Source organism: Ruditapes philippinarum, unplaced genomic scaffold (genome assembly GCF_026571515.1).
Source record: "Ruditapes philippinarum isolate M1 unplaced genomic scaffold, ASM2657151v2 ctg403_1_1_1_1, whole genome shotgun sequence".
In the NCBI taxonomy this organism is placed as follows: Eukaryota; Metazoa; Mollusca; class Bivalvia; order Venerida; family Veneridae; genus Ruditapes; species Ruditapes philippinarum.
This window is the reverse complement of record NW_026855774.1, coordinates 228003-255917: the sequence shown is the minus strand read 5'-3', so window position 1 is coordinate 255917 and position 27915 is coordinate 228003. Positions and strand designations below refer to the sequence as shown.

Sequence of the window (27915 nt, the reverse complement as noted above, 5' to 3'; positions counted from 1 at the left end):
AGCATGTGATATTAATCTTATTTTGATATAAAACCATTAAAATTTGGAAGTTTTTTAATTCATGCTGAAATGTATTGATGTTTTGAAGAATTCGCTAGTTATTGGGTTATTTATGATTTTCACAATTTAGCTTTTATCTTGTCCGATCTTCGTTATTGTATTAAATTTACGGAAGTTGAAATTTGATGGCTTCATTTCACAAATATATTACATATCCGATTATGGCGACTATGAATTAGTCTGTTGAAATATGATATAATAAATTGTATATTCTTTCACCAGTCATTTATATGTTCAATAATTAAATAGTACTGAAATTGAATAGCAAAAAATTGTACATGTTTTAGAACACTATTTATGGTGGCTACTTTTATTGTGTTATTTCACAAAAGACGTTTTTGTCCGCATTAAAACTGCTAATAAGCGTTGGCTCTTTGTTGTTATCATTAAAGCCACATTAATTTATGCCATATGAAGGAAAACATTTTTCCTTCCTTAGGAAGGACAAATATTACTTTGTAATTAAATAATGGTTTAAATAATAGTGCTTATCACCTGAAGCGCTGAATGTGAAACTTTCGTCACAGAAGTATCAAATATAAACAAGAAAGTAGCTTGACCTCCATACAAAATATTAAATCAATACAACAGTGAAAATTACAAAAAAAGCAACAGAAGCAAAAGGTGATTCAGCTTCATATACAAATAATTGGCTAAAAACTTACTTTTTGGAAACTATAACATGACACCTTGAGAAATAAAGATAGCAACATTTCTGGCACATAAAGGGCAGCTTTACTTATCTGTCTAACCAAGGATATCTATAACTTTTAGATATTTCAATTCAAACAATAACAATTTGAACTACCTTTATTACGTTGTCAGTTGTCACATACAAATAAGTTTGTAATAACAAGTTGATTTATTCCAAACATTTTAACATAAAACAAAGTAAAATTGATCAATAATAGTAATTAAATGACCTTTTTAAATTAAAAGAAAAAAGAACACTCTTTAAAATAGCCAGAAATGAGTTACGATTTTACAAGAATGAAAGAATCCCTACATTGGTGAAAAGGTGGCTAAGTTCGTTGACTAAATAAAAGCTGCCTTGGTGTCCATGAGGCAAAGCAAATGCAATAAGACAATCTGGGTATATATACTCATTTTAGAAACATGATCATGAAATTCCCATGATTTTGTGTTAGTTTAAAGTAGAGAGTACAAATGTATATAAAAAAGAAATTAGATACTGCAAACTAAATAAATATGGTAGTCATTAAATTAAGGTCGTTTTTATTTGTTTGGATCGTCAGACCAAACAAATAATTGTAGCGAAATTTCAGACCCTGATGCTGTTAATTGCAAATGTCGAAAGTAGTCCGCTTATATGTACACTAACGCCGAAAAATTCAGGGGAGATCACTGCGTAAAGATTGTCAAATGACAGGCGCATTAATGTTCAAGCAAAATAGTTTCCAAATGGTCGAAGATTTCTAATATTGTTTTATTCTTTATAGAAATACATGCTTATAGTAAGCTCCATTATTATTTACATCTGTTTTCGAAATAATAAGGGTTACAAACCCTAATTTAGAATAATGCGGTTTTCTTCTTGCTATTTTCACATAACTTCACCGTGGTCGAGTGGTTTGCACGCTTGCTCAGGAAGCGAGAGGTCTGAGTTCAAAGCCCAGTTAAGGCAACTCATTTTTTTTTAATTGTTTAAGTCAAATAAACATTGAATTGAACAGTGTTGCAATTAGTCTTATAGCCAATTTACTACAGTTAAAACACTGGAAACAGCATTGGTGGCACTATACAAAAATAAATTGGTTTATAATATCACAACCTTCACCTTTCTGACATTCTGAGACCCAAACAAATTCAGCGCCTTCTTTGCTTTGATTTAGAATGATAGCGTGTACTAGTATATCAAATATTTAAATTGCAGTTTCACTCACAATATGACTAACGTTGACGCAGAGTTTATCAAAGATTTGGAGACATGCCTAGAAGTAGCAGATCAATTATCTAAATTAGACACAGATGAAGCCAGACTGTTCGTTTCTGAGCAACTACAAAATTTGCACACATTTCTACAAAGGAAACAAAAGGATGTAAGTTAAAGTAGTTTAAAAGCATTCATATTATGAAGCCAAGAACAGAAATGAATTAAGTTTAAAAAAATACAAATGTGTATCAAAGTTTTTGCACACAAATGATGTCAAAAAAATCAGAAACGAAATAATTTATTCATGATGCGTACATTACTAACATAATTGAATGAAAAGCGATCGTTTTGCCTGGCTTTGATATTTCGTTTTAAAATTTGAAATGCAATTATATGTACTAAACCGATTAAAATTTTAACTGTTAAAGGATAAAAAGTCAACATAGAGTTATTTATCTTGTAGAACAAAGTTTAAAGATCCTGTATGTTGTAATTGAGGTTATATACACACTTAAGTGAAATTATATATATGTATATAATTATGCTTATAAAACAATTTTCAAACATCGAAGAATATGTAAAATATGTACTGCAAATATTTGTACATATTATACGTAATCATTAAAATATATGCATTCATTTCTTATTGAAAAATTTGACTTAGACTTTATAGAAAATACATTTTTATTACCTCCATTTATATACACGAAATGTTAAATTCAGTAATATCTTTATAAATAATGCTTTTTAGAACTTACAAGATTGATAAATCTTAATTTGAGCTTCATATATATGATATAAAACCATAAAAAATAAATTGTGTAACAGGATCTTTAAAAAGTACTTAAGTACTTTCTGGATATTTCATTTCTTTTTACCAGGCTGAAGATAAAATTGGAGAGGAAATTAAAAAAGAAGAAATTGAAATTGCACAGCTGAAGAAAAGGTTTAATATTCCTCGCTAAATATTTTCTTGTTCGTTTCTATAAATAATAATCATATTTGTTATTTCAAGGCTAAACAGACTGTACTTTCAAGATTTTAAATGTTTTCACTTATACTTATATTTGCATTACTCTCTCATATAATCAAAAGTTCCTCAAACATAATTGATTTATATAATTAATAATTCCTCCATGAAACTATTTACTCGATATTTCAAGTTTGATTTGGCAATGATTCACCATGAAATGTAGCCTTTACATTAGTTGTAAATATTAAAGTTTTGAGAAGGATGAAATGTACAAACTAATGTAAACGTTTATTCTAGGATAGAGCGAGCAACAACAAGTGATGGTGCAAGTGAGAGTGATGTAGCGTACACAGATTTAAATACGTTGTGGTCTGATCTTAAAGAAAATTACTGGCACCGTGTGTTTAATGCTTTCATTCGCGAGACGAGCCTAAGTGTGAAAGAAATATTAGATATTTTAATTAATATCCTCAAGGTATGATATTTACATGAAGTATGTGTATGATAATGAAGCACATTATATACCTAAATATGTGATTGAACTACAGCAACCATTTTCGAATTTTTTACTGCAGACTGTCTCTACCTTAAATCGGTCAGTTATATATTGTTTAAAATATACATTTATAAGACATATGTCTTCAGGTATTTTTTTTTTCTGAAATTGTTTGGGAGTATACTATGACTGTCGCAAAGTACTAGTAATTCAATGTAATTTATTTCTATCGTGACTTCCCATAGGTTCTCTTTGAGGTATGCAATCTGAAAAAAAAATTGCGATGCTTATAGTTGGTTATTGCTATTAATATTTTGCTGTTTGTCTTCTTTGTCAATATTACTTTTGATTTATCAATTCCAGGTATGTTTTACCAAATGTAAGGACAGGGCATTAAGAAACAGAACAGATATGAAGTTTCAAGTTTGTTATCCCGGAGAAAAAACATCAAACAAAAACCTAAAGCCAAAGGAGCAAGATCAGGTCATTTTACACATTCTTATTACATAATATGGAATTCATGTTGTTGTTTAATGTAAATGACTTAATCGCTTCGAACAATACATGGAAAGTGTATAAGTATATTATATTTAACAAGCGTTTATATAACCACATTATTATCCTTAAGAAGTAACTGATTTTCATTAAAACTATTTATCTTAGTCACAGAAATCACTCGAAACAAAAAAAGCAGATACAGCCGTTGTTACTCTTAACTGTGTATAATTTATGTAAGAAGTGTACACATTTATCTTTAAGTTACTTTTTTCCTTTGTAATAACTGTTATCGTATGTATTTCCCAACCTGGGTGTACGTAAACTATAAGAGGGACATTTCTTCTTCATGTCACAAATAACATTGAATAATATTTAATACGTTAATACTTAAACGAATTATCTTGATATCATTTTCAGAACCTTGACAGCCTCTGTAGGATATGTCAACACAAGTCAACACCTTTTTGCATAGCTTCCATACAAGAGGTATTTTTATTGAATTAGATAATTACATTTTTTTTCTGTCTGCAACTTTCATGACATTTATCCGAACAAGTTATCATTAGGTAATATTTAAAGTAAACGTTGTAAGGTTTAAATTTTCTTTGATGCCATTTATTCCCTAATGGGTTTATCTTAAATGATAAGTATAAAACACAAATATCACAATGTCCGTCAAGATATCTTGTCTAAGCAACCACTGACCAAACAAAACTTAAAGAAATCTTAGCAATTAAGTGGAGATTTCACATTTATTAAGTAGCAATTACGGTTAAATAATTTTTCACCACAAGTTATGTTACTTTTTATGGGCTAAAATCGTTCTCGGCAATCATTAACAGGAATTAATCGAAACATAATGGGAAAGTCCATCAAATTATCATCCTTTAGGCCTTCCAGGTTTTTAATATTTTTTAGTGAAACTGTTATAGAATTGGCCGGACTATTCATTAGCAACTTCTAAAGGAAATAACTGAAACTCAAAACTAAAAATATGGGCATATTGGCAGCATGTTCCGGCTAGATGATTTCTCATAAAGTGTATGCTTCTTTCCTGATTATCTTCCATTAATATTTGTGTCCGACATTATTTCCCAGCATTCACTTCTATGAATTATCAATGCTTCCACGGATTCTTCACTACTTAGTGGAAGTATTCATATTATTAGCATGATGTGGTTCAGTAATAGTTCACAAAGTAGTGCCCCTCAAATGTCTTTCAGCTGTATCTGTTGTATGGACTATGTATCTGCTGAAATGTAATCATTAAACTTAGAACCAAGAGGATTCAAGAATGAAATTCAAAAAGTTCAAAAGTTGTGTTGTAAAGGTTTTTTTAAGTATTCACAATGAAAGATTACATATAGAGTACTTGCTGTAGGCAAGAACGTAACTAGTTTTCATTTTCATTTGATCTAGAGGATTTTCCTTGCGTTTAGGTCAATTACACATTTTTCCTACTCTCTAGTTTCCGGAGCATTCATCGTTCCATCGATATCATTTTTTTTTTCATTTTTCATTTTTATAAATTTACATTAAAACAGCCTGTTGTTTGTTGCTGTTTAGTATCAAACCATTTGTAAAAGTCATGTTTCATTGCTTTTTGAAGGCTGTTGTACCAGAAGTAAAAACAGTGGGGTCAATCTCCAAACAGTTCAAGTACAAGTCTAAGGACCTTTCTAAAGAAATTGAGAACTACCTAGAGAAATGTGTAAAATTCTGTTGGGTTGCATGCCTTGAGGAGCCAGAAATTATTCTCGTTACGGAACCCAAGAAGGAGTGCAAGAAAATAGCGAGTGAATTTATAAATCTTGATTCTACCATATACATGTCGAGACCAAACGCTGCATATGTCGAATGGCCGGCAATTGTACAAGACAGTAAAGTTCGAGTCCAATGGCAACTTAATCTTGCGAATCAACCACGACCGGAACCAAAAGATTTACGAGGAGAACAAAGTCTGGACTATCGTGTTGCAGGTATAGAAGGTGCGGATGGGGTAATAATGGATGATCCCGATGATAGGGTCAATGATGATGGTAAAACAACACCATTTCAATCAAGTGATGACACAGATAAAGTCAAGGACGAGACACACACAAAAAATGAACATAACGGCGTGAAGGAAAAGGCAAAAGGGACTGACCAAAAAAATAATAAAGCCTCTAAAGGCTACAAAAACCTCGTCCAGGGACATCCTAATACCAGATTTTAGATAGACTTTCATTTGAAAGATATGTTTTCACCCCTAAATGCTTATGACGGTCTGCAATTTAGAGCTGAACATTAATGAATAAAAGATTGGGTTTATTCCTAGTACACTATGAGAAAAACTAACAAACTAACCTTAAAATTTCTTTCATATAGGAGAAATCTTTTATTGGAAATGTGAACTAACTGTCGTCGGCAAAATGTTTCGTTATACATGTAATTAAGAGAGATTCAGAAATGTCATTAATATAGATTAAAAATAAAAGTGAACCAAGGGCTGAGCATTTGGGGTACTCTTCCGCCTAAGTATTAAAGAAAAACATTTTGAGACGTATTATATAGATAGTTATTGAACCGTTAGATCATTTTTTCTTGAATTACATAGTTTTAATTTGTATATAAGACCTTTGTGTTAAACATGATCAAACACTTTTAAGATTGCAAAATGTAATATATGTGATTCTTTATCGAATATGTGCAGAATGTTAACACTATTGTTTAAATTTATCTATATTATAAGTTGTTAAATGTTGATTGTACGAAGTTGAAAATAATTATCATTGTCCTACAAATAATATTTTCATATGAAGTTGTTGGTCGTAAATCACAGAAAAAGGCAAAATTGAAACTGTTACATTTTTGGTTTGACTGAGTCTATTCATGAACTAATCTTTTTATGAAAGAACCATAGAAACTTTCATTTGGCCCTGATTTTTAATGATCACCGAAGAGAGAGCATAAAGTCGCCGCTTTGTTCGTCCGATCGTCCTCTTTTTTTGTCCGTGTCATTACTCTGAAGCTGCACAAGGTATCAACAAGAAACTTTGAATGGAGATATATCTCATTGAGTAGAAGTGCAATGCAAAAGAACCGTAAATCTGCCTTTCCTAATTTGCAGTTATTGCCCTGTGTTCATTTTTACACATTGAACACTGTCAGGGACACAACTCTGAAACTACAAGAGATATCAACAAGAAACTTTGTAAGAAGGTAACTCGTATTCTCTTGATGTGCACTGCAAAAGAACCGTAACTCTGCTTTTTCTACTTTTGGAGTTATTGCCCTTTGATCATATTTACATATTGTATTTTATCAACAAGAAACTTTGTGGGTAGATATATCTCATTGAGTAGAAACGCAGTAAGCTCTGTCATATCTAACTTTGGAGTTATTGCTTTTTCATAACTCTGTGGTGGCTGATTTGTGCCATTCGTGTTTTCGCCCCGCGACCCCGCCAAGCGAAAAGTCGAGAAATAACAAGTTAAAACGGGGGGGGGGTCGCGGGACAAAAACACGCTAATAAGCGGGGGTGCGGGGCGAAGTTTAATTAATAAAACTTCGCTCCGCGGGGGCGCAGGACGAGATTTAAAAAATAAAACGGCTGGGGCGCGAAGCGAAAACACGCTTATTAGCGCCCCCACTCATTAGCGTTTTCGCTCCGCGCCCCGCCATTTTAACTTGTTAATTATCGACTTTTCGCTTGGCGGCGTCGCGGGACAAAAACACACTAATTACCGGGAACGCGCGGCGAAGTTTTATTTATTAAACGCTAATTAGCGTGTTTTTGTCCCGCGACCCCGACGTTTTGTTTCTTAAGTCTTAAGTTTTATATATTAAACTTCGCCCCGCGCCCACGCTAATTAGCGAGTTTTCGCTCCGCGCCCCCGCCATTTTAACTTGTTAATTTCGCTTTTCCCTTGGCGAAAACACGAATGGCACAAATCAGCCACCATATAACTCTGAAATTACATGAGGTATCAACAAGAAACTACTTCTCTGTCCAAAACCTTTACGGGGAGCCATCATCCGGTTCGACCGGCTCTTGCTTAAGTTGTTTATCGTTTCAACAAATATACAGTCTTGATCAAGGTTTATAAAACACGATTCTCTTATTGTTTACTATGAATTTTTAAGTCTGTTGCTTATTTTTCACATATTTAACATCGTATTGTTCGTTTCTTATATATCAATCATTACTAGAAAACGCTTTATTGCTTTTTGAAGACTTTAGTATCAGAAGTAAAAAACATTCTGCGTGTACTGCATGGAAGTTGTCGTGTTTGTTACAAAGGCCGTCTTTGTTAATTATCTTTTATGAAAAACATTAAATAGTCAAAGAATAAGCTTTCTAAAATGCACTCAAACCGTGCTATGGTCCATTTCACAACAGTTTCTTCAAAAATAAATTCATAATACCTGTACCAATAAGGACAATGTGCTTTGCCTTTACTTGCCTCATCGAGATACAAAGTACTTTTGCTATTTGCACGCTTAAATTAAGATATATGTATAATTTATATTTATTTAGTTAGTTCGATCTTCAATGCTTTTGCCTCTGCGGGCCTGTGTTTTCTTAACTTTGCCACTACCAGACATATTACTTTCTGTAAAAAACATATCACTTTTTGAACACACTCGTATTTTCTTAAAGTTATTTAGTACTTTGATATATGCAGGTCAAATTGTGTGTCAGAGATAATGTCTTTATGCGGAACAACAACGTGATTAATGCACACTGTAGTCTTACATATAAACTTAAGCAAAATTTAATCTCTAATATTAAAGTCCCTTTGAAAACTATAAACATGGTATACAGAAACCTTGTTTTAATTTTTTGTGTAGAAATAATTATTGGATTATGTCAAGCTCGAATGAATGTTTTATTTTTAATGGCGGACGATCTACGACCGCAAATCGGCGCTTACTCCGGATCAAACTTCCCGGCATCAGTTCATCCACAGATGCACACGCCAAATTTGAATGCCCTCGCTTCTAAGAGTCTTCTTCTGAAACGCGCGTATGTTCAACAAGCTATCTGCTCACCAAGCAGGGCATCAATACTTACTGGACGCCGACCGGATACAACGCACGTTTATGATTTGCATACAAATTTCAGACATTCTGGCGGCGACTTCACAACTTTGCCTGAACATTTTAAAAACCATGGTTACAGATCAATGGGTATGGGGAAGATATATCATGGAACAGCTGACAGCGGCGGTAGAGATCCACAATCATGGTCAGAAACATATTTTCATGGACATAATTATGTAACAGGTAATAAGAGTTGGCAAGCAATACCTGACGCTGATCTCCAAGCTAAGCCTCTTATTGACAAGCAAGTCGCTGATGAAGCAGTTAAAGCACTACGTCAATTTGCACCAAAAGCAAAAACAGGCGAGGAAAACTTTTTCCTTGCCGTTGGTTTTCGCCGACCACATTTGCCTTTCGTTTTTCCAGCTTCAATAATGGATAAGTACTATCCAAGACATTCTGTTCATTTGCCATCAAACCCATATGCTCCTGTCAATATGCCAAATATAGCATGGTCTACTTATGGTGAGCTTAGAACACAATATGCAGATATATCAGCTTTACATGCGAGTGGTGCAATAAACACAACATTACCAGACCAGGTAACCTTGGATCTAAGACGTGCCTACTATAGCGCTGTTACGTTTGTAGACTCCCTTGTTGGTGACGTCATCACTGAGGTAAATCGCCTCGGTCTGTCAAGTAATACTATAATATCGTTTGTTGGTGATCATGGATATCAGTTAGGTGAACATGGGGAATGGTGCAAACACACAAATTTTGAAATTGCTACGCATGCGCCGATGATGATACGTGTACCAGGACTAACGGATCACGGAATAACTACGAGTAAATTAACAGAGTTTGTAGATTTGTACCCTACTATAGTCGAGGCCGCAGGTCTTGGAAAAGTTCCTCTTTGTCCAGAGGATTCCTCACACACTAAAGTTTGTCACGAGGGAACAAGCCTTCTGCCCCTTATCAAAAATCAAAATGTAACGCTGAAGAGATTGGCTTTTTCTCAATATCCTCGTGGTAAGCATATTATGGGATATTCTGTTCGTAATTATAGATACCGCTACACTGAGTGGGTAGATTTTACTTACGCTCCTGTCTACAAACCCAACTGGAGTAATATAACGGGAGTAGAACTGTACGATCATGAAGTTGATCCAGAAGAAAACCATAATAATGCTTACAACACCAGATATCAGCAAGCTCGAACGCATTTGAGTGACCTACTTCACAAAGGTTGGAGACAACACCATACCAGCATAGGATCTTTGTTAGTTGGCAAATGAACATTAACATAGAACTGAGTGAATCTTGTATCATTATACAGTTGATGTGTATGAAAACTAAAAATGTTTCTTGATAATTTGTTATTTCTATTGAACATATTTATTGCAAAAAATTAGTCATCCTGTCAAGTTTGGGGATAAGTTTCTATCCATCTAACACGCCTGTATTGTGTAAAGATTGAGTGTTGGTTACATTAGATACAGACATCTGCTTTCTATTAGAAAATTCTCGTAGACAAAAGATTTCGAACAGTTAGAAAGAGATTTAAACAATAATTTGAATAAGATGTCTATTGAAATCAATTATTATCATATCGAAAAATTCTTAGACACTTAATACGAAAGCGTAAACTGTTATTACTATTCACAATAGAAGCATGTTATTAATGAAGAAGAAGAAAAAATCAATGAAAATTGAAAGTTTTGGTTCGCGGTTATTTGCCCCAACCCAAACCGCGCCCTCCCATCCGTTTCCCTGGAGATAGACACATTAAAAAATTGAAGCAGTTCCAAAAACAAAGTTTAGTAGCTTATTATAAAAATTAGACAGAGACCGTTACTACAAGACTAAATGTTGTCTACAATTCTATTCATTAATTTACGACAGTGCATACTTAAAGGGGCTTCACTGAGGTTTTTTAGATGGCTGGACTTCGAGAATAATGTTTCAATTGATGGTGGTGTTTACCAATAACATAAGGTGCAAAATTTCGGATCTTTGGCTGACTCCGTTTTTTCAGAGTAATTATTCTAATTGCGACTAAATTAACAAAGATTGAAAAGCATTGAAACGCTTTTCACTCATATCTGGCTAAGATAAGCATAAAAATACGATTTTCAAATCATTTTTGAATATATTTCTTTATCATCTGTTGCAAATATATCTGTTTTAAATGTGTCCTTGTAAGAAATTCAGATTTAATGTTTTTAAATTTTTTGACCTTAGTGGGGTTTCTTTAATAACTATCGGCTAGTATATTTATCAGACAGATAGCATAACTAGAAGGGATCACAACGTTAATTAAACATGCAAATTTGGCTATTTTACCAATAAATAACATGCCCCACCACCGATAAATAATGGGGACTTTTGTCTTTTGAACGCCCTGGGTCGAGTCAGTATGTGAAATTCCTGCTAAAACCCATGCTCTGCGAATTGAACATATCTAAAGTCATTTTTGCAATTAAAAAACCCTGAATTAACACGGAAAACAATCTGTCCCTGTGAAGCTTTATTTTTCTACCTGCTTCCCCGTTGAAGCTTTGTTTTTTTTTATTCCCTGTTCTAATTGTCTTTGAAGAACATGTCTAGGTGTACTTCATTCAGTTTGTCAAAACAATTTTGTTGTTGTTTGGTTACAAACCACACTGACACTAGAACGCCAGTGTGTGGTACGACATAAGGTGATAACTCTTGCACATCATTTCAGACACGAGCGATATTGTCAGATATAACTTGATTGGAGAGGTCATCAGACCTCTCCACAGTGTTCAGACTGATTGCTGGCGGCATCCATTTTTGCGTATCTGATTGTAGTGAACGAATCCCATTTAAAGCGTAAAATCATTAGGAGCAGTCTACAAAAAATGTTTTGCGCATGCTCCGTTTCAAAATACGACTTAACTTAAACGAAAAATTAACATCGAAGTGAACAAATCGGTACATAAAAAAAATAAATTGTATAAATCGATTACCATATTGTTTTCTGAATAGCGTTTTACTATTTCATGTTCCGATATTTTGTATAATAGTGAACATTACAGGTACAATATCACCATGCACTATTATGCGACAGAGTGAACCATGTACCGAAATTTTGCTGCTCCTTAAACTTTTGAACCGGTATGACTAAATAGCGCCACAGAGATTTTTTGGCGCAAATTGTACAAATTTTACTCACGATTTTCCTAAAATATTGTGGTTGGGGGCATGCACTTTTATATACTGTGTATACAAATCAAATGATATAAACATTTTTTTACTTAAAATTGTTTGATTAACAAACTTTATGCCCGTTTTCGAACACAGGTGCTTGAAAAAAAAAAATTTTATGTTCTATATGGGCTATATACTATAATAAGATATCTTTATATACATATATAGGCCTATTAGGTAAAATATTGATTATGTGACTAGCGCCTGTGGTTTTCGAAAATGGAGAGGAAGTGTTTCCATATACTTACCAAAACATAAACCGAAAATGTGCTTATTGAATTGTATTATAAACTTCTATTTTGATACTACTTTTAATATAAATACATGTGTATATCATTTATGTTTAAATTTAGTTTGATGACATAACACAAATTGTTCCCTTTTAGAAAAAGTATCCCTAATGTGCCAAGAAAAAAGTCCATTTCTCCAGCATATACTTATTCAAAACATATAAAAATGAAGTGTAAAACAAACTTTCATTATGATTCTATATTCGATATATATAATAAATTTTATTTTGTTAAATAATTGTAATTTATAACCATTCATTGTGTCACGGATTTATAAATCCGTGATTGTGTCTTTTATGCAAAAATATCCCAAAATATTTTCGAATTAAACAAATCTTCCACAGCAGCAAGAAAACCTCTCGCATGCTTCTTTTTAAAGAAGCAAACTCGTATAGCCTACTCCTTTATCATATTGTTTCTGGAGTTGTCTCCCTTTACATGTCATGCGTATTTGTTTAAACTATAAACACTAAAGTACGAACGACAATGGTGTTCTCACGCTGATAACTTTACATTGAAATGGTATCAAATAAAAGATCCGTGCTTTGTAAAAGATTTATCAATGATCAAATATTTATTCTCCATACTGTTAATTCATAACAGGTTCGTCAATAATGAGTTTTATAAACGCTGTAAGATTTGTAAATTTATGCATATAATGAATATAAGCTTTACTTAAAGTCTTCACGGTTTTTACCTCTTTCTCTTTTGTAAGTTTTTCTTCTTCTTCTTCTTTCAGATACTTTATTTTTTCATATACTGTTAACATTTTAATCACAACTCAAATTTCTTTTAAATAAAAGCCTGCCTAAATATTTGATTATCAATGAAATTAATTGATACATAAACTATATCAAAAATTTGGCTACCATTATATTTTATTTGTCATTTTCCTTATAAATAAATAAAATAAACAAATAAATATCGCTAACAACTTTTTTGCATAATTTCTTTTTTTATAAGTTTTGGTAATATTCCGAGTTAACAACTTTAATTCAAGATATTGCCTACTTTATATAAGATGACTTTCTGAACAAATGTAGAGTGTCATATTTTGCAATAAATAAAAATGTATTAAGAATTTTTGTATCGTCCTATATGAACACCTAATGCGTGTATTATGTTTTACGCTTCAAGATTCGATCTTATTCTCTGCCTTGATAAATCTATTCTCCATTCTTAATTGAATAGCACAATTTGTTTGATTTCAAGGTAAAATCATTGAAATACCTGATGAATTAACACACAATTGAGAGGTAGATAAAACGTATATATCGTTTAAATAAAAACATTTGGAATTAAAAGGACCATATATCTTTATATTTTGACATTTGTATACATAATGAATAGAGACCGGTTCAAGTTTTTGGAGTTGATAGCATTTATTATCAATTGACTTTGACTTTAACTCGAGACGGGTCAATTAGTTTCAATAAGGTCTAGCCCTAGTGTTGGATAAAACAAATACTTTAATGAACTGGCAATTGTTTATTGATAAACATTGTTCAACATGTATTGAAACATGAAATATACACAAGTGTGAAGTTTAACAATTTAACGATGCGTTAGGATTTTGATATTATGTATTCTTGGAGGCAGGGGAGATTTGGTTTCTGTTGTTGTTCTTTTTTTCAAAATGTAATAATAGATCATTATAAACACGTATATTTTTACAAAAGTTGCATAGGGAAGGAAACCGGTTGTTTAACCGATATATAAAGATGTGTTTTGAAGGCAATCTTTCGATACGAATGTTGATATACATGTAAGTATTTGCGGATGTATGCCATTATTTATTTAAAAGTTTAGCAGGATTTAAACAGAAAATATATGAAAGTATGATTGAACGAATTGATAAAAGTGCGAGGACGTTAAGATGTAACATGGAATAAGAGAATGTATTTCAGAATGGACATGTGACAGTGAAACTATTTAATGTGAAACAATGGAACACGCACATTGTTGCCCGATTCACCAATATCTACATGTAATGTTACCGAGATCCCGTGATCGTACAATCTTCACTCGGTATATCAAACATAGGCTTTTGTATAGTGATTTTTTCATAGCTGTGACCGAGGGAAACGCTACACATTCGAAAATAAAATAAGCGATTGCTAGAAAGTCCTCTGTTCTTTCGAAATATACTAGCTAGTATGTAATATATATTATAGATAAACAATTGCCAGTTATCGAACTAATGAGTTGCTTTCTTTACATATTTTGTAAATTTATACTAATATGGTAAGGAACACGCTGCTATTTAAATTCATAAAATAATTATGATTTTTAAAGTTGTTTAATTAATTATATATTTAATAGAAAGATGTTTGCAATGCAATGCATTTTTAATTTTTCTTTCAAAAGTATTCATGTATAACTTTAATGACATACATTACCAAAGTATGAAATCATTAGGATTAGAGGCTAGACTCAATCAAACCGAGTCGCTTTCAGTTTTGCTGTTAAGTGCGTTCTTTAGGAATTCTGTTTTTCTCTTATTTTTTGGTATCACGTGGAAGTGGTAATCAATCATTATTCAAACATTCTCATGGGATGAAAGTTGTCCTGTCTAGGGTTACTTAGTTCTTTATTCTTTTTAACTAATCTAACTTAAAATATAACATATAACAATGGGGAAAATTTATTAGTGAGATTCGCTAAGGAACGTGCAAAACGGCATAACTGAAAATGTCGCAGACTCGGTTTGACTGACAGTGTAAGATTGATGTTTCAGAGCAGACAGAAACGCTATTACCGTATCCATTAAAAAAGTAGCGTGTTCCGTACCATCTTATTTTATCATTTTAAAATATGCCAAAATAGCAATACATTACTTCGATACTGTGGCAATGATAAATCTAAAATCTTTTTTTATATATATTTCCACCAAACAATGAGAAAGAAAAGAGGACTTGCTTGAAGTCGCTTGTTTCTATTCTATTTTCGAGTGTGTACTATTTCCTTCCAGCAATGAAAATATAACTGAACCCGATATTCCCAGATTACTTTCTATCTTTCTGTACCTAGATCATAAGCATTCTTTCTCGCGGGATTATAGAAAGAGAAAACGCAACCCATGCCGACAAAAATAGAAAACATGCGTATATTAACCACTTGAAGTAAATAGGTTCAGTTCAAATAAAATTGTTGAAATGAAGATATCATATAGTTTATATCAGAGCCATATTAACTTTTTAGGTATTCTAACCTTATCAAGATTGTTCATTTAAACTCGGGATTAACTTAGTTTTCTTATGTCTCTAAAAGTCAAATATATTAATGCAAAGGTCGTGTTTATCATGTTCAAAAGATAAAAGCCATGTATTCCTGTACGATGTTGTCAATGATTTTGTAAATAAGGTTATATAAATGTGCAATACGATAACGACGTTAACATGCTGATTGACGCTGATAAAGGAATTAGTTTTGATAGTAAAACACCAGCTTAAATAAATGATATTTTTCATGGGACTCTAACATTAACAGTAATCACTTTCGTTTTAGGTGATATTTAATAAACGATGAAACCTGAACCGCCGCCGGAGAGATCGTTAGTGTCTGAAGCGAATGATGATCAAGCAGTCAGTAAATGTGTTGTTCCAGATGAAGTCTCATCAGGAGAAGGTGCTGGTAACTCGTATGACATAAGTGCTGATGGATTTCATGGAAAGGCATTGCCAGAAAAGACAGTAACTAATAATACTGGTGAAGCGCCACTTGAAGAATGTAATGAAACATTTATTACTGCTTTAAAAGAGGATGTTGGACCAAAGAAGATGCTTTCTCGGGAGGATGAAGATTTAGGAATTTATGAAGACACTGATGTTAATGGGGAGGATGACTTGAGCGATACAGAGCTTGAACTTGAAAGACTTCGAGAAGAGAAAAGAAAAAGAGAATTAGAAGAAAATGATAGACAGAGAGCAGAGGAAAAGCAGAAACAACAAGCTGCTGAGTTAGTTACCGCATCTAGAGACTTAGAGGAAAGGAGACAAGCAGAAATTACGAGAAATGTTAGATCTTTAACTGATAGTGCCATAAAACAAATTGAAAAACAACTGATCACTCCCAGAACTGACGTTAGTTTAGACAGCCGCATAAGCAGCAAGTCCTGGTCTGATCCAAGGTTCTTGCAAGGAATCAGCATCCGGGATGTAGGATGGAAAACGGATGGGGACATAGTTCCTGTGACAAATATGAAAACGGAGATTCTGCAATCACGGTAAATATTTTAATTATTCACTAGCAAGTTGAGTAATCAAAGGTCGGTGTTAGAGAATAATTTTGGGATATAGTTTCCTTATGTCGTATCGTAATGGCTGTTTATGCCAGTAAAGAATTAAACAAATGCCATAATGATTTAAATAGTGTATAAATACAGCTCCGAAATATATGAATGATCCATTGAAAGATGCACGATAATGAAACATAATGATTAACAACAATTTCCTGTAAAGGACATAATGATACGCTTGGATAATTTAAGGAAATATATTTACCAAAGTGCCATGCGTGAGGTGGTTTGTTCGAGAAGTTTGTAAAAACTGAGGCCCGGCATGTAAGTTATATCTAAATGAAATATAAGTAATTAGTTGTTAGGATAAAAATGTGATTAAATGAAATGATATAGGATAGTGGATTGTATATCAGACTGTAGAGAAATATAACACATAAATATTAGACCTACACAAGAGACTGTACATATTTACATACAATGCGGCACATTTATGGAATACATTTTCAACTGACATAAAAGTACAAAGTAAATTGTCATCTTTTAAGGGTAAACTAAAGGATGATTTGATAAAAAATACAGCTTAAAGCGCTAAAAACTTTAAACTGATTTTTTAACAGAAATTTATATAAATCTCTCTTTGTTTTTTTGTTTGTTTGTTAACATTGATTGATGACTGCTGTGCATACGAAGTTAAGATACTTATTTCCCTAACTTATTATTTATAATCCACAAAAATGCTATCTTTTTTGTAAGAGTGTTTGTCGTAATTATATTGCTGTTTTCTGTTTATATATATGTATAGAAGGCCATATTGGAAATAAGTTGTATGTTTATTATGTACTCTTAATATGTCACCTTCTCAAAATAAAGTTATTATTTTATTATAATAATAATAATGATAATAATAATAATAATAACAATAATAATAATAATAATAATAATTATTATTATTATTATTATTATCATTATTATTATTATTATTATTATTATTTTTATATGCAAATACGAGGACAAAATGATACATACAAACGATATTCGTAACGAGTAACAAAAAACGAATATGGACGACATGACACTTACACATCAGTTACATCAATACAGTATATCTTTACAATAACCATCATATTATTACGGAATTTAAATTCTTTGTTCTTCATATCATAACGGAATTTTGTTTCGGTGTTCATCATATCATTACATCATTTAACTTTTTTTTCTATTTCTATGCAATTTACCTATAATCTACGTATATCATTCGTTTGATTTATACAAGTTCTTCTTTTTCACTGATTATATCATTACAAGATATCTTCTTATATAAAGACATACGTTTTCCCAAACTTCTTGCACATCTTCTGATATACATATAACATGCTTGGTTTATAAAACATTCTAGATTATATAGTTTTCCTAGATTTTAATTTTCAGTGACATTTCTCCCTTCGAACCTAAAGATATTGAAACGGTATAAGATATGCTTTGAGCCTATTGATTATTGGATAAATAATATATACGTCACTAGGGCTTGTCGGGATTAGGGTTTGGTTATCGCATCAAACTTCATACTCAACGTGGTTTTGTAATAATTACACAATATGTATGCACGTTTAATGTAATTTATATCAATCATCATGTTTGACTTTGTATTCGTTTCTAGCTGAACTGAACGATGTAAATGGAATTTCTTTAAAAACTAGATAGTCTATCACAAAGAAGTGTATAGCTGTGTATGGCTTTTTCATTTGATGAATGTTTCAATTAAAGATCCTTTATCAAATATAATATAAACAAGAAGCACTTTTAATAAGTCAATGGCAATAACTCTACAAATACGGAATAAATCTACAAGCAAACCCGCAGGTACACATGCTGACTAACATTCATAAAAAGTTGTCTGACTCCAGATCAAATAATTTTAGCGATGTGCGACACAAAAATTGCAAATTTGTACTAAGTCAAGGGCAAAAACTCTGACAAAACTGAATTAATCCGCAGGCGTAACTTAATTCATGTGCACAACTTGACATGCTAACTAACATATTTCCAAATGACACAATTTTCAAGAGATAGTAACAGATGTTTCCTTTCTTATCTATATCTAAATTTGACCTTTTTAATTTGTGAACATATCTTAATGTTTGAAATATAAACTCGTTAAAGAAGGATTTACGTAACTTATTAATGAGACCTTAAAGTATATGATGGCGTTAAGAAAGATGTATGAAGATGTATTGCTCACTTTCTTGTTTACGATTGTTGTAGTCAGTTCAAAAAAGAATGTGCTTTTCATCATAGCTGACGATTTACGGGCCCAACTCGGCGTATACAATGGACCTGACTTTGCCACACCAGTGCATCCTGACATGTACACTCCGAATATAGATGCACTTGCTTCAAGAAGTCTTCTACTAAAGCGAGCATACGTCCAGCAAGCTGTTTGTTCGCCAAGCAGATCATCTTTTCTAACAGGACGCCGACCAGATACTACACATGTGTATGATTTGGTTTCAAGCTTTAGACACGTAGGCGGCAATTTTACGACTTTACCGCAATTCTTTAAACAGAAAGGTTACAAGACGTATGGTATAGGTAAAATATTCCATGGCAAAAATGCTTCTGGTGGTGATGATACGCCATCTTGGACTGAACCTTATTTCCATGGTGACGACCCGTATTTCAGGGATAGAAATTTTAGTTGGGAAGCCGTGCCTGACAGCGAGCTTCAAACCAAACCATTGGTGGACAGACAGATTGCGGACCATGCTATACAGACACTTCGATCTATATCGGGAAGTGTTAAGAAAGGAGAAACTGACTTTTTCATGGCTGTCGGATTCCGAAGACCACATCTACCATTTGTGTTTCCGGATTCTGTTATGCAAACACACTATCCGAAACATTTGATTCGTTTACCGTCTAATCCTTATGCTCCTGTGAACATGCCAAACATTTCATGGAGTTCTTATGACGAGTTGAGAATCCATTATGGTGACATCAAAGCTTTAAATTTGTCAGGGGAGATCAATACAACACTTCCTGATCAAATAACATTAGATTTACGACGCGCATATTATAGCGCTGTAACATGGATTGATTCACTTGTCGGTGAGGTCATTAGAGAACTTGATAGCCTTGGTCTGTCTAATAACACAGTCGTTTCATTCATTGGAGACCACGGATGGCAGTTAGGTGAACATGGTGAATGGTGCAAACACACAAATTTTGAAATCACTACGCATGCGCCGATGATGATTCATATTCCCGGTTTGACGGATCACGGTATAGTCACTGAGCAATTAACCGAATTTGTAGATTTGTATCCGACCATTGTCGAAGCTGCAGGACATGGTTCTTTACCACTGTGTCCTGAGGATTCGGTCAACACTAAAATATGTAGGGAGGGAACCAGCCTCGTGCCTTTGATCATTAAACCAGATACAGCAATAAAACACACGGCATTTTCTCAGTTTTGGCGACCTGGAAATATTATGGGATACTCAATGCGAACAAACCGCTACCGTTATACAGAGTGGGTAGATTTTAAATATGCCCCGACATACAAAGCCAACTGGGATATAAAACATGGAGTTGAACTGTATGATCATAATGTCGATCCAGAAGAAAACTATAACGGAGCTGACGATCCTAAATATCATGATATAAAGACTGAACTGAGTAAACTACTTCATAAAGGATGGCGACATACACCTGATGTGATCAGTGAAATTATAGGGTGAAGCACACCCAATTATAGTTCATCGTCTTCCTATACATTGAGTAAAGCAAAATTATACAGACAATTAATATATCTACAATGTATGTGAGAATGTGTTATAGATCAGGATAGTATTATCGTAATTGCTTAACCTGTAAAGAGAAAAAATTCTCAATAGGAAATTTCAACTAGACATGCAGGATTAGCTTCCCTTATATACAAAGATTATTCAACTTGACACCTTTAAGATGCATGCCTCTAAATGAGGCAAACTTTTCAAGAAATCAACCTTGGAAAAATAAAAATGTTTACAACTTAAAAAATTATTTCCATGTTATATGCAATTAAGGAGTACTTTAGCAGTATTTATCAGCATATGTATATACCGCGTGACTTCTACTGTATGACTTATGCAGTAATGGCTATTTTTGCATATTGTAAACTATTTTTGGTAAAAATCGTAGATTTTCAGTGTCGTTTGCAATGTATGAATTACTTTATTTGTACATTCCACTACATTTTACTTTTTAAAACATCTTAAAACTATTCATGATAATCAGCGTGAATCTGGAGGCATGCTGCTTTAATGTTTGACTGGAAACCGTTATAAGTTTGTTTAACTTTAGTCTTTCATAAGTTATTAAACTTTACACCTTTTTTTAAATTTATTTAACTGGACACGTTTTTATGGTTGTTAAACTTGACATCTTAAAGGCCTTGCAAAATCCTCTCCAACCAAACTTGTTAATACATAACGATTTTACATAATCCTATCATTGATTTTACGATCTTTTGCTGTCTGGCCATTTGTTCTTTGTTGTTGTTTTGTTTTAATTTTGTTGTTCTTGTGTTTAATATGTTGCCGATGCTTTTGTTGTTTACGATTACCTTATTTACATTATTACTATGTGCATGTAAAATTTGTTGTATGTAACGGTGAACTGTAAATTCAAATAAAATTTCTGTTATGTTCTGTTCTGTTTACGATTACCGACGAATATTTAATCGTATCTACCTGTTCATTACTGTATTAAAAAACAGTAACACACATAATTTTACCCATGAATCATATCAAACAACGGCGGTGAAGGAATTATGGTAGACACTTTCATAAACCTAAATAACGAATAACAAGAACTTCCTTTATCATACTTCTTTAAGAGTTCAGGACTCGGACTTTTCTGCCAACATTTCATGATAGTTAATGTATTCAAGATAAATGTTCTTAATGGTGTGTCCTTGGTAAAGCAATTAAACCTTTGGCATCGAAACACAAGTCGTTCGGTACTAAGCTTGTCAGGTTAAACAGATTCTTGCAGAATCTTGAAAAAACTTTCGAGTAATCTTTCAGAAAGCATTCATTGGTTTTATTTAAATATTCGCCTTGGCGTGACATTATGCAGGTCGGTTTTGGATGTGAAAGCTCCATATACAGGATAGCCGGGAAGTCGCATTATGTCATTAACCGCCATGTGTGACTGAAAACTTACCATTAAATAATAAGTTATGAGCTGTTTTATATATGAAGGTAAACAAATCATTATGTATATTATAGTAAACGGGTCCGTTTTAAAGTTATGATAAAGACAAGGTCTTAATGTAATTAATTAGTAGTTGGCTTTGTGTTTGATTTAAATAGATAGAAATAGACACCCACGATTTATGTAATGGACACATCTCTTTGTCAAATAAGGCTCATTTTTCAATCTTGAAACAAACAAAAAGAATTATCAATCTATTTACCTGCCACAAATTCATATAGATCTTCTCCAATTATTTATTTTTTGTTTTATAATTTTCGTACAACTAGCTATGATAAATTGTTTTCTAAAAGGTAAAATTGGACTTCGGTACAAACTTCGTAATCAATGCTGTTTATAGTGTATGTTACAATAATTCTCGTTTTAAGAAAGGAAATGATAGAAGACAATAACCGTAGTGGGGTTATTTCTCTGCGTGTTTTACCGTTGCAATAATTATCAAGACTTTCAACTTTGGGATAATTACTATACGGTGACAATGGCGGAATTCAAATGTAGACAAATAAATAATTCTAAATCTGGTCAAAATATTGACAAAAATGACAAACATTCTCCTGATTTTATCGAGCATTCAATAACACCACCGGCAAGAGAGAACACTGAGGTCGACATTGCGAATGAAAGCACAGATGTCGGTGATAATTTGGATACTTTTGAGGATTCCCCAGTCAATAAAGACGAGAATATTCGTCAGAATATAGAAATTGAAATAAATATACTAGCAAAGCAGAAGGAGCTTGGAGATATTGAACCTGAGTTCGAACAAGTGATGAAAGAAATGGAGAAAATTGTTGCATTCGCTGATGATGAAAATGATGAGGATTTTAAGAAAATGGAACAAATAAGACGTGATTATGAGGACAGAATGACCAGAACAGACAGCCGGGGATCATTTACGACTACCTCCAGGGATGAATGGGGGTTTACCACCCGTACCATTCCGGAACTTAACTTTACATGGAACAGTACGGTTAATAGTACTCACCTAAGATCTGGGGATAACTCGCGTTACACAAACCAGTATTTACGGAGCTCAGCTTCAGTTTTCGCTCCCGGGAAAACAAAGCGTCAAAGAAAACGCGAAAAGACGGGCGTTACATGGAGTAGTCGAGTTGAAAACCGTATGGACGGACGAAAACTTTTCTGCTTCGATCAATATGAGGAGGTTCAGATAAGGAATGCTTCAAGATTAAGTAAACGGACCGATACAACGTTGTCAAGGTAAACAGGTCGTTACAACAATATTGGTATATGGAGATATTTTGAATTTTTTAAATGAAGTACATAATTATTTATCAGATAGACAAACGGTCTCTGACTTTTTGTTTTAGACAATAGAATTTGATATACCCAGCGTATACATTTTTCAGTTTCTTAAAGTTGAGTGTAAAACATACATTAACGCAACAAAGCTTTATGCTATTAAGTTACCGTTCAAAGCTATCTAGAGTAAAATGTTACTTAAGTCTAAGAAATTAAAATGATATATACATGTCACAAAAATGATGATAGAAATTGTGGATGCTGTAAAACATTTCTATTCAATTTCTATCATTTTCAATGTGAGCCGATTTTAAATGGTTATTCCAAGGGTTATCATTATATTAATCTTATACTTATCTGGATATATAAAATGAATTGATTGACATAGGACCGATAACTGATTTCTTTAAGTATATATGTTTGACAGTCTAGATAGAAACTTTAAACTTAAACAAACAGGATCAGAACATATAAACAAATCTGATCTGTCCATTTTCCTTACAAATTGTATTACTATTGAAGCCTATATATCCATTAATTTCTTTCATTTTCTGCTTTGATAATATTTTTATTTGTCAGGTATGTCAAACTTGTTTGTAGTTCAAGATTTTATATAAACAATTTGTATCGAATACATGCGGCAATTTAAAGCACTGAACTGAAAGCTAATTGTCGACGCATGTCTTTAAGAACAGTAAACAGAATGATGAATTAATGTATTCAATAGTCCAGGCATGTAGTTCTACTGAATGAATGTTTAGAAAGTTGATTTTACATGGATAATGCATGTTTAAAAGTGTCATCAGTGAATGATGTGTCTAGCTCGTGAAACTGTCATCGGAGATAGCTTGTATTAGAATAAACGTGTTATTTGTCTTCTGATATATTTACACGGATCTTTTTTTCTTTTAAGAAATAAAATTATGATTGAATGGCATTGGACATGTTAACTAACAGTAACGCCGTTTATTTGACCTTAAAGTCAAATTTCCAATAACAAGACATCGCTATATTGATTCATGTAAGAAGTTTGAACTAAAGTGTTTTTCTCCTTTTTTTCTTGTTGTTTGTTTGTTTTTACTTTTCGCACAATTTAACGGAGTTAGAACGGTAATCCTTTCTTTTGGCACAGTTTTTCTAACCAGTCTAATCTGTAATTACAAAAACGTCTTTTTTCAAACTCAGGTGGCTAAAATATAATCTAGTTAATTTTACAAAGAAAGAAGTCGTTTGACTTCGATTAGTAAAAATAATTAGTGTTTTAATCCAATATGAAAATATGTGAGCATTAAATGGATGGTTTTTACCAGTTCAGACCTTTAAAATCTCAGCTTAGAGTTTTCAAGTAAGTCTATCTTTACTTTATTTATAAATACACAGTAAATTGCTTTAAATTATCTTTACTATCGAAAATATTGTACTTTTGTAGACTTTTTTATTAACATCAAACGAGGTGTAAAGGGAAAATTGTTAATTTAGAGACGACCAGTCTTGAACGCGATATTATTGTAACAAATTATTGTAAAACCAGTGGATTAACCGTTGCAGTTTATCATATCTCTGCTCCGCACGATGAAGATAAGGTAAAACTTAATTTTCTCTTGTCAGTGTTGGATTTATTTTTACTTTGCGACATTGGCCCGAGCGTGTGCAGCGACTAAAGTTAACGGATGTTTTTTAATGCGTTCTTATACAATGTATGCGTTAAATGATTATTGATTTGGATTTGTTCACATTTGTCACGAGAAAACAGCCCCATAATTGTTATTGTTTTTTTTTTTTTTTTTGGAGGGGGTCAATATTTGAGTAAATAAATGAACTGTTAATGGAGTAAAATTTTATGTTGTATTGTGCGGAACAAAAGAATACTGCTACGATTTTAGTTATAATAAGTCAATTAATCTCTATAAGACAAAGGATCATGTATGTATGTATGTTGATAGGGTCATGCATATATGTATGTTGATAGGGTCATGCATATATGTATGTTGATAGGATCATGTATATATGTATGTTGATAGGGTCATGTATGTATGTATGTTGATAGGGTCATGTATATATGTATGTTGATAGGATCATGTATATATGTATGTTGATAGGATCATGTATATATGTATGTTGATAGGGTCATGTATGTATGTATGTTGATAGGGTCATGTATATATGTATGTTGATAGGGTCATGTATGTATGTATGTTGATAGGGTCATGTATATATGTATGTTGATAGGGTCATGTATATATGTATGTTGATAGGGTCATGTATATATGTATGTTGATAGGGTCATGTATATATGTATGTTGATAGGGTCATGTATGTATGTATGTTGATAGGGTCATGTATATATGTATGTTGATAGGGTCATGTATGTATGTATGTTGATAGGGTCATGTATATATGTATGTTGATAGGGTCATGTATATGTATGTATGTTGATAGGGTCATGTATGTATGTATGAATAGGGTCATGTTGTATGTATGTATGTAATATAGGGTCATGTATATATGTATGTTGATAGGGTCATGTTATATATGTATGTTGATAGGGTCATGTATATATGTATGTTGATAGGGTCATGTATATATGTATGTTGATAGGGTCATGTATATATGTATGTTGATAGGGTCATGTATATATGTATGTTGATAGGTCATGTATATGTATGTTGATAGGTCATGTATATATGTATGTTGATAGGGTCATGTATATATGTATGTTGATAGGGTCATGTATATATGTATGTTGATAGGTCATGTATATATGTATGTTGATAGGGTCATGTATATATGTATGTTGATAGGGTCATGTATATATGTATGTTGATAGGGTCATGTATATATGTAGTTGATAGGGTCATGCATATATGTATGTTGATAGGGTCATGTATATATGTATGTTGATAGGGTCATGTATATATGTATGTTGATAGGGTCATGTATGTATGTATGTTGATAGGGTCATGTATATATGTATGTTGATAGGATCATGTATATATGTATGTTGATAGGGTCATGTATGTATGTATGTTGATAGGGTCATGCATATATGTATGTTGATAGGATCATGTATATATGTATGTTGATATCAATTTCAATGTGAGCCGATTTTAAATGCTTATTCCAAGCGTAATCATTATATATCTAGATATATAAAATGAATTGATTGACATAGGGCCGATAACTGATTTCTTTAAGTATATATGTTTGACAGTCTAGATATAAACTTTAAACTTAAACAAACAGGATCAGAACATATAAACAAATCTGATCTGTCCATTTTTCTTACAAATTGTATTATTATTGAGGCCTATATATCCATTAATTTCTTTCATTTTCTGCTTTGATAATATTTTTATTTGTCAGGTATGTCAAACTTGTTTGTAGTTGCAAGATTTTATATAAACAATTTGTATCGAATACATGCGGCAATTTAAAGCACTGAACTGAAAGCTAATTGTCGACGCATGTCTTTAAGAAGTAAACAGAATGATGAATTAATGTATTCAATAGTCCAGGCATGTAGTTCTACTGAATGAATGTTTAGAAAGTTGATTACATGGATAATGCATGTTTAAAAGTGTCATCAGTGATATGATGTGTCCCTAGCTCGTGAAACTGTCATCGGAGATAGCTTGTAGTAGAATAAACGTGTTATTTGTCTTCTGATATATTTACACGGATCTTTTTTTCTTTTAAGAAATAAAATTATGATTGAATGGCATTGGACATGTTAACTAAACAGTAACGCCGTTTATTTGACCTTAAAGTCAAATTTCCAATAACAAGACATCGTTATATTGATTCGTGTAAGAAGTTTGAACTCAAGTGTTTTTCTCCTTTTTTTTCTTGTTGTTTGTTGGTTTTTACTTTTCGCACAATTTAACGGAGTTTAGAACGGTAATCCTTTCTTTTGGACAGTATTTTCTAACCAGTCTAATCTGTAATTACAAAAACGTCTTTTTTCAAACTCAGGTGGCTAAAATATAATCTAGTTAATTTTACAAAGAAAGAAGTCGTTTGACTTCGATTAGTAAAAATAATTAGTGTTTTAATCCAATATGAAAATATGTGAGCATTAAATGGATGGTTTTTACCAGTTCAGACCTTTAAAATCTCAGCTTAGAGTTTTCAAGTAAGTCTATCTTTACTTTATTTATAAATACACAGTAAATTGCTTTTAAATTATCTTTACTATCGAAAATATTGTACTTTTGTAGACTTTTTATTAACATCAAACGAGGTGTAAAGGGAAAATTGTTAATTTAGAGACGACAGTGTTGAACGCGATATTATTGTAACAAATTATTGTAAACCAGTGGATTAACCGTTGCAGTTTATCATATCTCTGCCTCCGCACGATGAAGATAAGGTAAAACTTAATTTTCTCTTGTCCAGTGTTGGATTTATTTTTACTTTGCGACATTGGCCCGAGCGTGTTGCAGCGACTAAAGTTAACGGATGTATTTTAATGCGTTCTCATACAATGTATGCGTTAAATGATTATTGATTTGGATTTGTTCACATTTGTCACGAGAAAACAGCCCGATAATTTGTTATTGTTTTTTTTGTTTTTTTTGGAGGGGTCAATATTTGAGTAAATAAATGAACTGTTAATGGAGTAAATTTATGTTGTATTGTGCGGAACAAAAGAATACTGCTACGATTTTAGTTATAATAAGTCAA

At 32.5% G+C, this 27915-nt stretch overlaps 3 protein-coding genes across 5 annotated transcripts in view; all 3 read left to right on the top strand.

Moving 5' to 3' along the window:
* Positions 1–8172, top strand: part of LOC132744333 (uncharacterized) — a gene marked incomplete at its 5' end in the record, with an annotated part of 33225 nt that extends 25053 nt beyond the window's left edge. Inside the window, 6 exon segments of the mRNA XM_060733016.1 lie at positions 1955–2120; positions 2836–2900; positions 3225–3402; positions 3787–3906; positions 4339–4407; positions 5531–8172. Of these exon segments, the coding sequence (XP_060588999.1) occupies positions 1968–2120; positions 2836–2900; positions 3225–3402; positions 3787–3906; positions 4339–4407; positions 5531–6136 (1191 nt within the window). The 3' untranslated portion in view covers positions 6137–8172.
* Positions 8173–8801: 629 nt separating this feature from the next.
* Positions 8802–10247, top strand: LOC132744324 (iduronate 2-sulfatase-like). Its single transcript, XM_060733001.1, has one exon. It carries the CDS (start codon positions 8802–8804, stop codon positions 10245–10247), a length of 1446 nt encoding a protein of 481 aa, XP_060588984.1.
* A 5636-nt stretch (positions 10248–15883) lies between these two features.
* Positions 15884–27915, top strand: part of LOC132744332 (iduronate 2-sulfatase-like) — a 30196-nt gene continuing 18164 nt past the window's right edge. The window contains exons 1-2 of one of the 3 annotated variants that reach the window (XM_060733015.1): positions 16568–16698; positions 18976–21401. In XM_060733015.1, coding sequence (XP_060588998.1) covers positions 19077–20450 — 1374 coding nt within the window. In that variant the 5' untranslated portion in view covers positions 16568–16698; positions 18976–19076 and the 3' untranslated portion in view covers positions 20451–21401. Of the gene's footprint in view, positions 16699–18975; positions 21402–21820; positions 23191–27915 lie in introns of those variants that run through there. The other 2 variants (XM_060733014.1, XM_060733013.1) reach the window with 2 other exon arrangements.